A 15,896-nucleotide genomic window follows, 5' to 3' on the forward strand; every position below is an offset into this window, starting at 1 on the left:
TGCCTGGTTTTGATCCAGATGGATATATGTCCCATCTGAACTTCTCTAGCCAAAACCTCAATGAAATATCACACAGAACTGCTGAGCAGCCCCTGCTTCCATGCAGAAAACTTGGGAAACCACAAATTTTGCCCCATTTGGACACAAAACCTTAAAATCACGCAGGGTGCATGACGAACAATCTGGACATAATGACGAAGTCTTGGGATGAACCAGGCCTCAGTTCCGAGTTTGTGATGGCGAACACCACCAGAGAAGGTTTATCGGTAGCATTTCAACAGGCACTGGGGGAGCATTTCATCTTCATACCAAGCAGGGATGTAGTCATGGGCAGGCCTGGGTGGGCTGCGGCCCACACACTTAGCATATAGGCCCACCTAAATCAGGGCCAGAGCCCCCCAAATCCACAGGCTGGGACTCCCGGACCCTGGCTCAGTGTCCAGCCATGTCCCTCTCCTGCCGGTGCCACATGCTGCTGCCCCAATCTCCAGAGTCCCAGCTAGGGGTGTGCCTCGTGGAGGCGGGTCTGAGCCAGTGGCGAATTAGGAAGTGCTCCTACTGGGGAGTGGGGCAAGCTCCCACGCCCTGACCCTGCTCCCTGGCAGGAGCGCCGGGCGGGTGGAGCAGGGCAAGTCCCCATGCCCAGCCCCATTTCCTGACAGGAGCACGGGGGAGACTGCAGGCGGAAGGGATGGGGAGGGGCCCCCACTTGTCCTGGCCCAGGGCCCCACAAAATCGTAATCCGCCTCTGGCACCAGGGGGGAAGGTGACCCCCGTGTCATTGCCACCCACCCAGTTTTCCTGTCCTAGCTACATCACTGATACCAAGGTGGGGAAAATTCAGTGGTGGGGCCAATGGACAGGTGACAGCGTCAGAGTTCACAGTGCTGGGGCACTCCAGACACTCCAGCCCCCAAATGACTTGGACCCTCTAGCTGGGCAAGCTTTGAGCAGATAGCGGAGATGATGTTAACTTAAGGTGGCAGTAAGAAGAACAGACTTCCCGGCTTGTGCACTAACAAGTCCCCGAATGGACGAGCCAGGAGGCTATTGGGAGAGTGGTCTGCTGTTTCCTTCTTAGCCGGAATGAAGATGCTGGTAACCATCTGTGTCTGTTTCCTTCTTAGCCGGAACGAAGATGCTGGCAACCATCTGTGTCTGGGAAATGGGAGTGGGGGTGGTGGGGAGACAGCAGTTTTCATCCTGTGTCTGAGCCTGGAGTCCCCAGCTCCCTGGGCTAGTGTCAGGCCTCCCAGCTAAAAGGAGCCGTTCGCTGACAAGCCCGGGAAACTGGAGCCTCTGGGCCTGAGTCTGATCTCACTTGCAGCAGGAGTAATGGCCGAAGCCAAAGGGGTGATACCGACGCAGAGTGCAGATGTGGAGAGAACCGACGAACTCACTCTCTGTTCAAGGGAAAAACCATTACATGGAAAGCAAAACTCTGGGCTAAGTGCGTGTGATGGCAAACTCCAGGGGATGTAAAGGCTCTGCTCTGGTTTGCAACCTTGCATGGAGAGCTCATGCAGGAGGTTCCAGGTGATTTCAGGGAGGTGGGGCAAGCAGGACGGGGAGCAGTAGCACACATATGGCACCAGCTGCTTTCAGCACGTCGAGGAGAGGCCATCCAGACTCCCCCTGAGCGCTGGGTGTCCCCGTATCCACTGCAGGAGGGACGCCTGCAGTGGGTCCTGATCAGAATTAGCATGCGGCTAGGATTCAGTGCGAGGCCACGTTAGGGCTAGGTCTCAGGTTTGGATTTGTCACAGCGGAGCTGACGAGGATGCTGCCATCCTGACGGTGTCACGAGCTCAGCAGTTCTCCTGAGATTTTGGCTGCATTCAAGGCTATCACGGGAAACAGCCCCCTGCCCACTTTTTAGACCTAACCTGGAACCAGAACTGGGAAGAGTGGGTATGGATGTGGGGGCTTGACTGGAAAATGCTCCCCACTCCTTTCTGAAATTCAGAGGGACTCCACTAAGTTCCACTAAATGTCCATTAAAATAGTTCCAAACTTTTAGCAAGCTCACCCACTCCAGGGAAGATGACAATCATCCTCCACCTGTAAGGAGAAGGTTTGCCAGTGCCTCCCTTCGCCAGGGATAGATACAGAACTTTACAAAGTAAGGACCCATGATCAGTAATAATCATACCTAGCGTTTATACATAGGGTTGTCAGGTGTCCAGTTTTTGACCAGAAAGGCTGGTCAAAAAGCGACCTGGCAGTGTCTGGTCAGGTGTGCTGACTGGACACCAAAAGTGTGGTTACTGTGGACTGCAGGGGAGGTGTTGGGTCATCAACCCTTGCCAGCCCCTGCTGCCTCCTACCTGCATCTCGTGGGCAGGCAGACTGCAGGCTGCAGCTCCTGTCCAGCCTGGGAGCAGAGGGAGCCCAGCTGGGGGAGGAAGCAGGAGAGGATCTAGTGAGGAGAGCAGCGAGCAATGTGGGGGGGAGGGAGGAGTCAGCAGGCGCAGGGTCTTGGGGGAAGAGACAGGGCAGGGCAGTTCGGTTTTCAGAAATTAGAAAGTTGGCAACCCTTTTTATATGGCATTTGTCGTCTGCAGATCTCAAAGCACGTCAGTATTATCATTCCCATTATACTGATGGGACAAACGGGCACAGAGAAGGACTTGCCCAAAGTCAACCAGCAGGCCTGTGGCAGAGCCAGGACTCAAACCTAGGGCTTCCAAGTCCCAGTCCAGTGCTCAGTCCACGAGGCCACACTGCTTCCTATAGAGATAAATACACAGAGCAACAGGCAGGGCTGCAGTTCGGCCTCAGTGGCTCCTGCTCGTATACCTACTTGGCATAGGCCTTCTCCACCAGGGCACACCAGAACTCGTTCTTGGCGTTGGAATGGCAGTAGATGAGCTGGTTGTGAAGCGTCGGCAGGCGGTCGTCTATCACCACGTCCACCCAGTCGCCGAATCGCCAGAACTGGAAGTGGAAAATCCCAGCATAGTTCTCTGGTTTTTCAGCATTCCACTCCTGTTCCTTCCAGTCTGGGATGACCTGTGTTAGTTGGGGGAACAACGGATTATTCCCTTGTCCTGGAAAAGAAACTCCTCCCTCCAGCACTAATGCAGGGAATATTAGAGTGTCGTGGAGCCTGTTAGAAACGAGGGGTCTGCTTCAATGGTTCTCCTAGCCCAATATCCCATCTCTGCTATTGGCCAATAATAGCGGCTTCAGAGGAAGGGCAAAGCACCCGGCAAACAAGCCTGACTGGTGTACGGGGCCTGCAGCAGTTTAACACTAAACAGATTGAAATGCAGTTACATTGACACAGGTGGCTGTAAGAAAATGGCATCTTCTTAGGTCCCACTGGGCATGACTCTGACGTGACCTGTTGACTTTAGTGCTGATTGACAGTGGGGGAGGTGAGAGGAGAATCGGACCCTCTATGTCTAGAGTCCGAGGTGCGCACATTACTGACTGCAACAGAGCAGCAGAATTCATCTCATGAGCCCCCCTGATAGCCGGTGCTAGGACCCCAGGGTCGGCTTATTCACTCACCAGGTACTAGAGAAGCGGGGACTGTAGGGCCTGGGCCAGAAGAGATTCTGTAGGGGACAAGTCAAGGTAGGGGAGAAAGCTTAGGCCGAGGCCTTGTTATTTGTACTGTCAGTTAAGCTGTATAGGGACAACAGGCTGACTTGACTGGGTGAACTCCACCAGCTCAGACTTCCATTAACCCTGAAGCACCAGCACTGCTAGAGCAGAGACAGATGTTGCCTGTTTATCCTCAGCAAAATTGTCGGCTCAATTCCAAATGCAAAATCCTTCCAACTGGTGATGACGTTTGAGCTGGTGACAGCCCGCCTAGAGCTCAGACGCCAGCTAGGCCTTGTGGTGCTGGCAGCTTTGACTTGTACCCTGAGGTCACAGAAGGGTCGAACACTGAAGCCACCAGCATCTAGTGTAATTCCGCTGGTTTCGCTGCCATTGCGCCCGATTGACAGGGTGGGAGCAGAATCAGGCCTAGGCTGCCTCAGTGCTGCTTCACTTGGCCCTGTGATGGGCAAATTCCCTTCCCAGTGACACAGGCAGGAGAAGCGAAGTGGGAGGAAGCCTCCTGGGGGATGGGGAGGAAGAGGAGAACCTCCGGAAAAATCCTGAACAGGAATGAACAGGCAGAAAATACTCTGCGAGGAAACAACGTCACCAGAGGCAACTTCTTAATAAGGGATGGCACTAGAGGAGACCTCAGAATCCCCCAGTTTGAAGTACAATTTCCTCTGATCTTCACCAGGCCCGAAACAAGATTGTTGGTGACGCTGATGCATGTAGCACAGGAATTGCTGAAGAGAGTGGATGGGCCTGGCGAGGCAGGTACCCAGCTCGCCTCTGAGTCGGCCTGGAGGAAAGAGAGGGTGACCTACTGTGAACTGAACCCCCATGTGCCATTTCAGGGAGATTCATCTGAAGCCCAAACAGCCCGGCAGGTGGGCTGGGAAATGCCCCCCGCAAAACTCCAGCTCGGCGGCAAACCATCTCTTGGAAGCTAAAGCCAGCAAGAGCCTTGTTTTGTGCATTTATTTACTGAACCCTCTTCCAAAGTCACATCAGCTAAACTGGAGAAAGGTCCCCATGTCTGAACAAGAATGTCCCTACTCACATTCACCCCTTACCTCACAGACGAGTTACCAAGGGATCTCACAACCAGCATAATGTCCCATGGAAACAAGCCCTCAATAAGGATGTTCCTCTGGTTGTGCCCTGGGAAGGCTGGGATCTCCCTTTGTGGCAGGGAGCACCAAAGCCTCCACAGAGCAACTCCGCAGCCACAGCACACACTGGGTGCTTGTGTGGGAAGATTCCTCCCTCTTCCCGTGCATCAACTCAGCCTAGCTATTTGCTCCGGGTGCCAGCCTGAAGCTGTGGCCCTTGGCAATGACCCTCTCCACAGAATTCATTTTAGTTTCCATGCTACAGTGGGCACCATCCAAACCATGGCCTGTACCATTCCTGATAGTTAAAGGTACATCAAGATATTAATTATGCCTTCAGTACCACACCCTGCCAGCGCAGCTTGCTGCAGGACCATATCCCACCAGCACAGCTCGCTGCAGTACAGCAGTTCACCGCAGTACCACGCCCCGCCAGTGCAGCTCGCTGCAGTACCATACCCCACCAGCACAGCTCACTGCAGTACCACGCTCCGCCAGTGCAGCTCGCTGCAGTACCATACCCTACCACCACAGCTCACTGCAGTACCACACCCCACCAGCGCAGCTCGCTGCAGTACCCTACCCCGCTGCAGTACCACACCCGCCAGCGCAGCTCGCTGCAGTACCATACCCTGCTGCAGTACAACACCCCGCCAGTACAGCTTGCCACAGTACCACGCCCCGCCAGCGCAGCTCGCTGCAGTACCACACCCCACCAGCACAGCTCGCTGCAGTACCATACTCCGCTGCAGTACTACACCCCGCCAGCGCAGCTCACAGCAGTACCAAACCCCACCAGCGCAGCTCGCTGCAGTACCATGCCCCACCAGCGCCGCTCGCTGCAGTACCATCCCCCACCAGTGCTGCTTGCTGCAGTACCATACCCTGCTGCAGTACCACACCCCGCCAGTGCAGCTCGCTGCAGTACCCTACCCCACTGCAGTACCACACCCCGCCAGCGCAGCTCGCCGCAATACCACGCTCTGCCAGTGCAGCTCGCTGCAGTACCATACCCCACTGCAGTACCACACCCTGCTGCAGTACCACGTCCCGCCAGCGCAGCTCGCCGCAGTACCATGCCCTGCAAGCGCAGCTCGACACAGTACCACACCCCGCCAGCATAGCTTGCTGCAGTACTATACCCTGTTGCAGTACCACGTTCTGCCAGTGCAGCTCACCGCAGTACCACGCCCTGCAAGCGCAGCTCACTGCAGTACCACACCCCGCCAGCGCAGCTCGCCGCAGTACCGCGCCCCACCAGCACAGCTCACTGCAGTACCATACCCCACCAGTGCAGCTCGCTGCAGTACCACGTCCCGGCAGCGCAGCTCGCCACAGTACCACGCCCCACCAGCACAGCTCACTGCAGTACCACGCCCTGGCAGCGCAGCTCGCCGCAGTACCACGCCCCGGCAGCACAGCTCACCACAGTACCACGCCCCGGCAGCACAGCTCACTGCAGTACCACGCCCTGGCAGCGCAGCTCGCTCCCTGAAGTGGTTCTGATCAATAGAAACTGAATAGAGAGAGCCCTGAGAATGAGTCACTCTGGAGGGTTTCGAGATTTCCATAGCAGTTAGTGTCAGTGAAGACATCTGCACTCCCTCTGGGAAGCTGCCAGCAAGGGATTACAGAGCACTCAAACCCACCTCCCCATCGAGTCGCTCCTGACTGCAGATCACACTAATTAATCATCCTATTGGGCCATTGTGTTAATCAACTCACTATTCATGCAGGACTGTGAGTCATTAAAACATTTCTTCCAGGTGGCTTCCCAGCCAGGGTTTAACACAGCCATGCCCAGAGCCCGTAGCCCGAGAGCTCTTGAGAAATCTCAGGAGCCCAACATCTCCACATAAAGCCCTTTATTCGGAAAGGCTGGTGAAAATGCCCTGCACCACAGACATCAATGGGAGCAGTGTGGGAGCCGCAGAGACCAGCAACAGCACTGCAAACTCTCTGTGCAGCCTCACCAATGTGTCTCCCCAGCCTGTTCGGTCCTTGGTCTCACTGCATTGATTCCCAAGGGGTTAGTGAGGTGGATCCTAGGCTGACACCACCAACTCCTTTCACCCGGGGCCCAGAACCACTGTTAAGTGATGAGGGCTGTTGCTCACAACTGCCTTGGGCTGGGCTTGGCTTGACCTGAGATACAGGCTCTGAACCCCAGAAAACAGTGCTTAGCTGGGCAGGAGGTTGAGGGTTGTAGTGTCCCCTAGAGGTTCCAATCAAGATCCCCCTTGTGCTAGGTGCTGTACATACACATAGTGGGAGATGGTCCCTGCCCTGAAAAGCTGACAAGATGAAGGATGGGAGGGGAAACTGAGGCACAGAGAGGTGATGTGACTTGCCCAAGGTCACACAGGAAGCCTGTGGCAGAGGAGGGAGAAGAACTTAGATCTCCCAAGTCTCTGCCCAATGCCTTAGAGTGCCAGCTCATCCCTCCTCTCAGAGCAGCACTAGCTATGGACTTAGAAGTAGTTTGTGGGTTTTACACCGTTCCTCATAGAAGGGGTGCTGCAGTGTGCCATTATAATAATGAAAACACCCATCTCATATACAGGGCTTCTGATCCATAGATTTCAAAGCACTTTACAAAGGAGGTCAGCATCATTGTCCCTATATGTCGATGGGGAAACTGAGGCACAGGGCGGTGACATCCAAGACCACCCAGCAGGCCAGTGGCAGAGATGGACTAGCTCCCAGCTCGCCCAAGTCCCAGCCCAGTGCTCTACTCATCAGGCCACACTGCCTTCCTCTCTTCCAGACGCTAAGTGGGAGCGCCCAAAGCCCCAATTCCTCAGGAGGAACAGAGGCCCAAGCCAACGTTAAGGATCACTCATGGCAGGATACACTGAGCTATAGTAGATTCACTCTGAGCAGCTCTAGCCTGTAATCACAAGGCTTCAAGGAGCTGACTTCAATTTCACTTTGCTGTAGAGAATCCTCTGGCAAACTTCAAATGAAGGCAGAAACCACACCAGAAATGACTAGTTGTGGTCAAGGAAAAAGGCAAAGTCATTCAATATCGCCTTGAAAGCCCATTAGCAACCAATCAAACAGGAACAGAGGGCGAGAGGGGAAACTGACACGCAGCTAATGAAGCTACAGTTAAGTAGTGTCAGAAAGACAGCGATATTTGTGCCATTAGCTGCCATGGGTGCAGGAGGGACATGTACTAATGAGGGCAAAGCAGCCGTAATTTAAGCATCAAGCAGATTAAGATGAGGGAATAGCCACAGGATTGTAAATGGAGCCACTGCTTTCAGGCCTTGATTCAGGAAAGCGTCCCTATTCAGGACAGCATTCAAACATGTGCATAAAGTTGAGCAAGTACTGAAGTGTCTTCCTGAACTGGGGTCTTAAATCCTCTGTCCTAATACCACAGGTCATTCCCAGCTGGTACTGGGCAGGAAAGCAGCCAGCGGAGACTTCTGCTTTTTGGCTAATTCCAGTTCTAGTGTCTCTTCATCCTTCTCTTCACCCAATCCTTTCTTGCCTCTTTCCTGTCTCTCCCCTTTCCACCTGTTGCTTCCTGTCTGACACAGAGAGCGTAAGCCAGAGGTGGGCAAACTACGGTGGCCCGTGGGACCATCCTGCCCGGCTCCTGAGCTCCCGGTCAGGGAGGCTAGCCCCCGGCCTCTCCCTTGCTGTCCCTCCTCCCCCACAGCCACACCGCCACATGGGCAGCGCTCTGGGTGGCGGGGCTGTGCGCTCCTGCAGAGCAGTGCGGCAGCGTGTCTGGCTCCGGTCGGGTGGCACAGCTGCCAGAGAGGCATGGTAAGGGGGTTGGATAAAGGGCAGAGGTCCTGGGGGGCAGTCAGGGGACAGGGAGCGGTTGGATGGGGCGGAGGTTCGGGGGGGGGCAGTCAGGGGACAGGGAGCGGTTGGATGGGACGGAGGTTCTGGGGGGGGCAGTCAGGGGACGGGGAGGTTGGATAAGCGTGGGAGCCCCGGGGGGGCTGTCAGGGGGCAGGGGTGTGGATAGAGGTCAGGGCAGTCAGGGGACTGGGAGCAGGAGGGTTGAATAGGGGTTGGGATCCCAGGGGCGGTTAGGGGCGGGGGACCCTGGGAAGGGGATCCCTAGGGACCCCGGGAAGGGGATCCCTAGGGACAAGGAGCAGGGGGGGTTGGAGGTTCTGAGGGGGCAGTCAGGGGGGCGGATAGGGAGCAGGGGCCAGGCTGTTTGGGGAGGCACAGCCTTCCCTACCCGGCCCTCCATACAGTTTTGCAACCCCGAAGTGGCCCTCGGGCCAAAAAGTTTGCCCACCCCGGCGTAAGCTGTCTTCAGAGACTGTTTTCTTTGTTACCTGTCTGTACCACCTAGCAGAATGGAGTCCTGATCTCTGAAGAGGGTTCCTAGCTGCTACTATAACCGCTATCCTAAAGAAAAAGAAGTTTGGAGGGGAATAAAAAGCCAAACAAAAAAGTTTTCATGATTTCTAAAAGATTAACAACAGTGAATATAGATTAGAAAATGTGACCATTCCTCATGTAGGGCAGCGAATCTAAAGGAGACTGTGGAGAGGACTTTGTCATGGTCTACAAGGGGCTGAGATTTCTGACTGGAGACGGGCTCTTGAATCTAACAGAAAAAGGGCTGGCTAGGATTGGGAGCCTAACTTCCTTAAACTCCTTTCAAAAGCCCAGTTTAGCTCATTACTTAGATACAGAGGAATAGTGAAATAGTGCCTTGTTGACCGGTACTGTCTCACTGTTTCCTTGTTCGCCCCATCTCTGGACTCTTGCCTTATTCTTAGACTGTCAGCTTTCTGGGGCAGGGGCCGTCTCTGTGTTCTGTTTGTACAGCACCTGGCGCAATGGAGTTTTGGTCCAGGATTGGGGCTCCTAGCCACTGCAATGATCATATGAACAAGGCTGAGAAAAGCTAGCAGGCTGAACTCTGACACAGTACAGCTACTTGTTGTGCTGAGGGAGTGGAGATTGGGCAAAGTGGAGCTGTTTGGAAAGCTGGGGGCAGCTGGGTGTGTATGGGGGTGTGATGGGGCACCTGCCCCACACTGGGCTCTAAGGGGTTAATAGAGCCCTTGGGAGACTGCGCAGGAGTTGGAGGGGGCGCCACAAGCAGCTGCCATGTACAGGGTCCCTGGGCTGGGACCCATAGTGGGCAGGCCCGGCTCCCGCCCCCCGTCGCCTCCACTCGCTCTAGAGAAAGTGGCTGGACTAAGGGACTGTGACATTCCCCCGGAAGGAGGGAGCACAGAGTGTGGCGCAGACGGAGGGCTGTGTCATGATGAGGATGCCGCAGTCCTAGGAGTGACAAGGGTCCCTGGAGCAGACGTGACTGTGGCGAGACGCCACCAGAAGAGGGCGCACTGGCTAGCAGAGCTGATCCCCGGGACAGCCAGCAGGGGGCACTGCAGTGATGAGTCCCACCCCATCCCAGGAAGGCAGAGGGGAGAACGGTGTGATGATCAAGGATGGGGGGTTGTTGGGGTAAATCAGTGTTATGCAGGCAGCGAGGGAAGCCCAGTACGTCTGTGCCAAGGCATTTGCACTTGAAGGGATCCCCATTGTGCTGCTTTCTTACCTCCCCAATGCATCAAGGAAGTAGTGGCGTAGGTGGCTCTTGATGTGTAAATGCCTGGTTGGTTCCTATGGCTCTGCTCCAAGGCATTTGGTGCAGAGACATTGACCCTCCCTCTGCCCCAAGCTCCTTGCCCAGCCACAGACCCCTCCACCCCTACCCCACCCCCTGCATCTCCAGTCTCACCCACACACAAGCCTGTTTCCCCATCATCCCCTGCTAACCCTGTCACTGGCTCAACTTACCTGATACCCCACCCCCGCTGTGCCCCCCATCCCTGCTCATCCCCCTCTCCTCCGAGTCCCATCTCTCCCCAGCTGCCCAGTTTTGCCTCCACAGTCTCTATGTGAGATGTTATCAGAATAAGCGCTGGCATTTGATTCATGGTGTTCGTGGGGACTGGATTTGTTCAGCCAGAGGACGCCACAGAAATGAGGGGAAAAGGAGCATTTTAAAACGCTGCCTCTTGCAAACACCAGTAGCTACTTCACTCAGAAAACAGCACGGATTGTGGTGCTAAACCTGGAGCCTAACTTCAGTCATTAAAGCGCAGCACTGAGGGACTTCAGAGCAAATCCCAGGAGAAGCCGAACCATGAAGTCGCTACAAACACCTCCATGATCTGCAGGCCACCAGGTTCTTACTTCCTTAGTAACCAGGGCAGCTAGCCCTGGATCGTCCTGACAGAGGCATGGACACATGACTGCCTTCAGCCACCACCCCACTCACCATTTACTTTGTGCACTGTAGACCGGTTTAGCCAGCCCTTCTGGCTCGCTCTCAGAATACAAGTCACTCCATGGGACAGCCCCCTGAAATTCCCAGGAGGCACTGCTCCAAACACAGGGTGGCGGGTATGTGCACACGGTTCAGTGACAGCGGAGAAGGCCCAGCCCAAGCCATATTTGCTGCAAGAGGGTCAAGTCAGAGTCACACAATGATCACAAAAGCACGGTGGTGGCTGTAGTGTGGGCAGGGCCGCAAGGCGTTTGTACATTGTGAGGTGATTTGATTTATCTCATAGCCCCCAAGCGTCCCATGGGAGGCCACGACATGGTTGGTACACACCACTGAACCAGCAGGTCCCATTCATGCCCTTGTAACCTCTCCTCCTAACCACGACTTTGGAACAACTAGAGAAGAGACTGCCCCAGAGAATCCACCCCAGGTTTTCCACTGAGCCCAGGGCAGGCTGGGACAGATTGTGGGAATGAGTGGGTGCTGTGGGAGCTCATCTCTGTGCCTCAATTCAAGGAGCCCCCAGTCTCCAAGGGGGAATGACTGACAAAGGGCTCCAGCGAAGGAAAGCAGAGGTCCAATAACCGCACAGCTCCGGGGCTGATTTTCAGGAGAGCTTGGGGAATTGTTTGTTTTTTTTAAAACAGTAAATGCCAATTAAGAATTGAGGCATCTGTGACCGGGAAGAATGGTCCTGGGTGGGGAGAACTCAGGGATTTCATTTCCTAACAGGAGGCGGAGAGCGGGGCTCTCTCCAGGGGGGCTCCCCAACTCCGAAGGAGGGAGACTCAAGCTGTGCCTGTCATGAGAGCCACATACAAACCAGGTGAAGCCCATCTCTGTGCAGAAAGGCTGGTGCATCACTTAAGGGGTGCTTGGGACTTTCTGCTCACCCCTGTGCAGACGGTCAGTTTCTGTAATGAGGCCAGACCCTCGGCTAGTGGACATTGGTACTGTTCCAGGGGCATGGAGATTGGCTAACGTCCCATCCCTGAAACCGTGTCATGTGGATCTGAGATACACCGAGGAATCAGAAAATTCTCTCTCTCACTCAACAGCTACACAAGCAGCTAAATATCCAGCTACGCAGCTCACTCCAGGAATGAAGTTATTACGTTTTACAGATCTTAAGCTTTGCAGTGTGTGTGTATGGGGGAAGACACCTAAAAATCATGGGGTGAAGACTGATGGGTTCTCCTTTATTGTGAGTAAGACCAGGGCATTTTAGGTCAGAGGGAGACACATCCAACCTCATTCCTCAAGGGCTTTTATTTTCCATTGTACACAAATACATACCCAGCAGGATAAGCGCAGCATGAACTCGACACAGGCGGTGAGACACAATGAATTACCATTAAAGTGTCCTGACGACTCATAACAGTGATTTCGGTAATGGCTAGAGCTGGGACAGTCTGATTGGCCCATGTGGCACTTCAGGCCAGGAGCCAAACTCCGCTCTGGGATGTGTGTGGGTGGTTTCAGGGGAAGGTTGCTGCTAAAATCCCAGAGCAAAATCTGGCTCAAAGTTGCTACATTTTGTGACAAAAGGGAATAGGAAAAACTTCAATTCCTGATCACCGGGTGTCTCATTTCTTCAGGGAACGGCTCTAAACAAAGACAGAGAAAGTGAACAAATAAAAGTGACAGCACAGAAGAATGCACCTGCCATGTTGTTATTTACCGCATTACTCTGGTACCGCAGTGAAGGGAGCTCTCTTCCGCATGTGTCTGATGTTGTCTCACCAGCTTGCGTGACTCTCCGGCACATTGGCCTGCCTTCCTGCCCCACACCATTTCTGCGTACGCAGCGGCTGCCACTCCAGCCGCTTCCACGGTCGCCTTGCGGTTCAGAGTCTCTCTTTGGCAAAGAAATGAGCTTTCCCCATCCCCTGCACAGGGAAGCTTGTATAAATCAGCTATAAAAATAAGGATGAACTGTGGGTGAGATCAAAGCTTGAGAACTGAGCTGAGGTGGGTTTGTTTTTCATGCAATGACATAATATATACCTCCGGAACAACCAGTACTTTGTCCTAAAAACACTCTCAGGTGTAATCCTGTTCAGGACCATGGGACAAAGAGTAGCATGTACTGAGCATTTCCATAGCACTTTTCATCTGTGGCTCTTAAAACTGCTTTACAAAATAGGGTCCATATCATCACCTCTTTCACAGAGGGGAAACTGAGGCACGGAGCAGTTCAGTGACTTGCCCAAGTTCACATACCAAGCTGCACAATGGTAGTGCTGTGAAGAGAAGCCAGGTCTCCAGCTTCCACCCATGTAGCCTATACACCAGACCCCTACAAAGCTCTATGCCTGGCAGGAAGTGTTCGCAGTAACAGTCCCTTAGGTTGTAAGCAATTTGGTGCGAGAGAAGTTTCTTATTCTATTGCTTGTAAAGCACTGGGCAAGCTTACAGCCCTAGGTATATAATTAATAACCAATATATTTCTATGTGAGCTTGGAGAGATCACATTCCTGGACTGTACTCTACAAAGGATGAGCGCTGCACAAGACTCACATCTGGCTCAGAGCTACAAAGGGTTAAACTCTGCTCAGAAACCTTTGCTTTGCCCCTATAACTTTCCTAGCTCGGCACACTGCAGCAGATTGACCTTCCAACGGTCTTCAATACATAACATCCCCAGGCAGCGCACTGTCCCCGAGTTCAATTTGTACCACAGCAAGGCAAATGCACCATGAGAGTTACTCGCTGTGCAGCAGGGAACAGATGAGCTGCTGACATTAACATGGGTCCAAAGCCTGAAGTCCTCACTGGAGTTTGACCAGCAGGCCTGAAATTTGCAAAAGTGGCCATTGATTTCCGATGCATTAGCTGAGGGCATGAGGGGCACCTTGAGACTCCCTGGGGCATGATTTTCAGAGGTGCTGAGCTCCACAGCTCCAGCTGAGGTCAACGCGAGCTGCAAAGGCTCAGCCCCTCTGAAAATATGCTGCCTTTGGAAAGCCGGGTACCCAAAGTCACCAGACACGTTTGAAAATGATGGCCTTGAGAGTGGAGCTCAAAGCGCTGGTCTGCGGCACCTCCCTTACTCCACACGACGACGTGCGACAGAGATCCTCAATATTTCCACTGGACCTTTAACGTCTATGTAAGGCAGTCGGTCGGGTTTGATCAAGGCAGCCCCACAGCTTCCAAGCCAGCTCGTCCCCATCTCGGCAAGCTGCCAGTCAAACAGCTCGCCTTGCACAGCTGAACTAACTAGCGTGCAATACTGCGTTCTAGGCTACTAAAGCAACCGTCCTCTCTCTCTCCATTCAGCCACAAGACACAACCTGTTGGGGAAAGTCTCCCGGGACAGTGGGGGCAGCCAGGGAAGCATTATAGTCACTTGGCTATTCTCAAACCATGACTGCCGGCTGCAAATCAACAGGGCACAATTCTTTTGTCGTGCTGTCCCTTTAAAAGAAATGACCAATCACTGAATCGAAGTGAAGAGAAAGAAACATGAAGAGAGACACGGCTGGGGGCAAGAGGTGAGGGATCTGCCCAGGATGAGATGGATCAGGCTTTGAACACTACAGAGCACTTGAGGTGGGCTGGGTCGAGGCCATCGGTGAAGGAGAGGAGGAAGTACATCACCTTGCGGATCTTGGCCAGCTCCATCAGCCTTTCCCCGAACTCCTGGGCATCTGCCTCGTTACACTCCACTTCCTTGGTCCCTGGCTTCTTCCAAAAGATGCCCACCGGCTCCAGCAGCTGCCTGTTCATGAGGTTGGTGAGGTCGGGCGTCCAGTGCTGGGAGGTGCCCGTCACCATCACCTTCCCCGCTTTCTCCATCTGGATCTTCCAGTGCAGGAAGTGCAGGTTGTGCTGCCGGACGAAATCCACCCGGTAGATGTACTCGTTGGGCCGCAGCAGCTTCTCGCCATCCTGCGGCCGCTCGTTCCTCTGCTGGAGGCTCTGCGCCCGCAGCCGCATGCACTTGGTGAGCTGGACGTCCTGGACGAGGGGGAGCTCAAGCTCCGACGCATCGCCAGCCATCGCCTCTGCCTCTCTCCTCCCCGGCTCAGTTCTCAGCACTGTTTGGCTCTCAACAGGCCACCCTGGGAAAATGCAAACCCGAAGCCAATCGGCCCTCCCTCCCCAGTCCCAGCGGTGCTAGGCAACCTGGGTCAATGACGCAAAGTGCCCTCAGGGTTTCCTCTGGGTGCCCTCTTGTCTCATTTGCAGATGAGGAACAGATCCTGCCACTGTACAATAATCTATAGGGACAGGATCTCTGATGTCAGCCTCCCTGACAACCTCCTTGACAACCGCTCCCATGCAAGCCAGAGCACAGTTGTTTGTATTTAAATGAGGCCTCTTGCAGCGGGGCCACCACGTTACAGTGCTGGGCAGCAGGACACACAGGGAAGCAGCTCCAAGGGCCACCTGATTTCTCAGGGCAACCATCTCTGAGCACAGAGGCTACTTCCTGCTAAGGGGGCAGAGAAAGTGGCCCTGCCCAGAGGCATGATGGTACTGAAGGGGTCTAGCAGTGGGGTGGGCACGCTCCCCCTTACAGCTGCTGTGAAGCTCCTGAAGGCAGTGGCTCCCTGTGAGAGGTAAAACCTCCCAGGGCCTCTACTAGGGTGGGACAACTCAGAACCATCCCACAACGTAGAACAATGGCTAAGCGCTACGACTGGGCTGGGAGTATTTACATCCACAGTTCTAGGAGTATCATGGGATAGGCCTGAGTTCCATTGGGTCTGTCCTGCCACCTTGGAGGACAATCGTGGGATCCTGCATTTAGATGATCAGAGTGTGTCTCTCTAGTGCAGACATGGGCAGACTATGGCCCACAGGCCACCGTCCTGTCCGGCCCCATAGCTCCTGGCCGGGGATCCTAGTCCCCGGCCCCTCCCCCGCAGCTGGCTCTGGCCAGGTGTCACGGCTGCGAGCTCCTGCTGCTAGTAAGGCACGGGAAGCAGGGG

At 54.4% G+C, this 15,896-nt stretch overlaps 2 protein-coding genes across 3 annotated transcripts in view; both read right to left on the reverse strand.

Moving 5' to 3' along the window:
• Window positions 1-15,896, reverse strand: part of CAPN5 (calpain 5) — a 132,544-nt gene that overhangs the window by 19,202 nt on the left and 97,446 nt on the right. For both annotated transcript variants that reach the window (XM_045021273.1, XM_045021267.1), the window contains one exon: window positions 2,804-3,012. In XM_045021273.1, the coding sequence (XP_044877208.1) occupies window positions 2,804-3,012 (209 nt within the window). The remainder of the gene's footprint in view (window positions 1-2,803; window positions 3,013-15,896) is intronic.
• On the reverse strand, window positions 11,591-15,839 carry LOC123372799 (olfactory marker protein). The gene has a single exon (XM_045021278.1). It carries the CDS (start codon window positions 14,959-14,961, stop codon window positions 14,482-14,484), a length of 480 nt encoding a protein of 159 aa, XP_044877213.1. The 5' UTR covers window positions 14,962-15,839; the 3' UTR covers window positions 11,591-14,481.

This window comes from Mauremys mutica, chromosome 1 (genome assembly GCF_020497125.1).
Source record: "Mauremys mutica isolate MM-2020 ecotype Southern chromosome 1, ASM2049712v1, whole genome shotgun sequence".
Taxonomy (NCBI): domain Eukaryota; kingdom Metazoa; phylum Chordata; order Testudines; family Geoemydidae; genus Mauremys; species Mauremys mutica.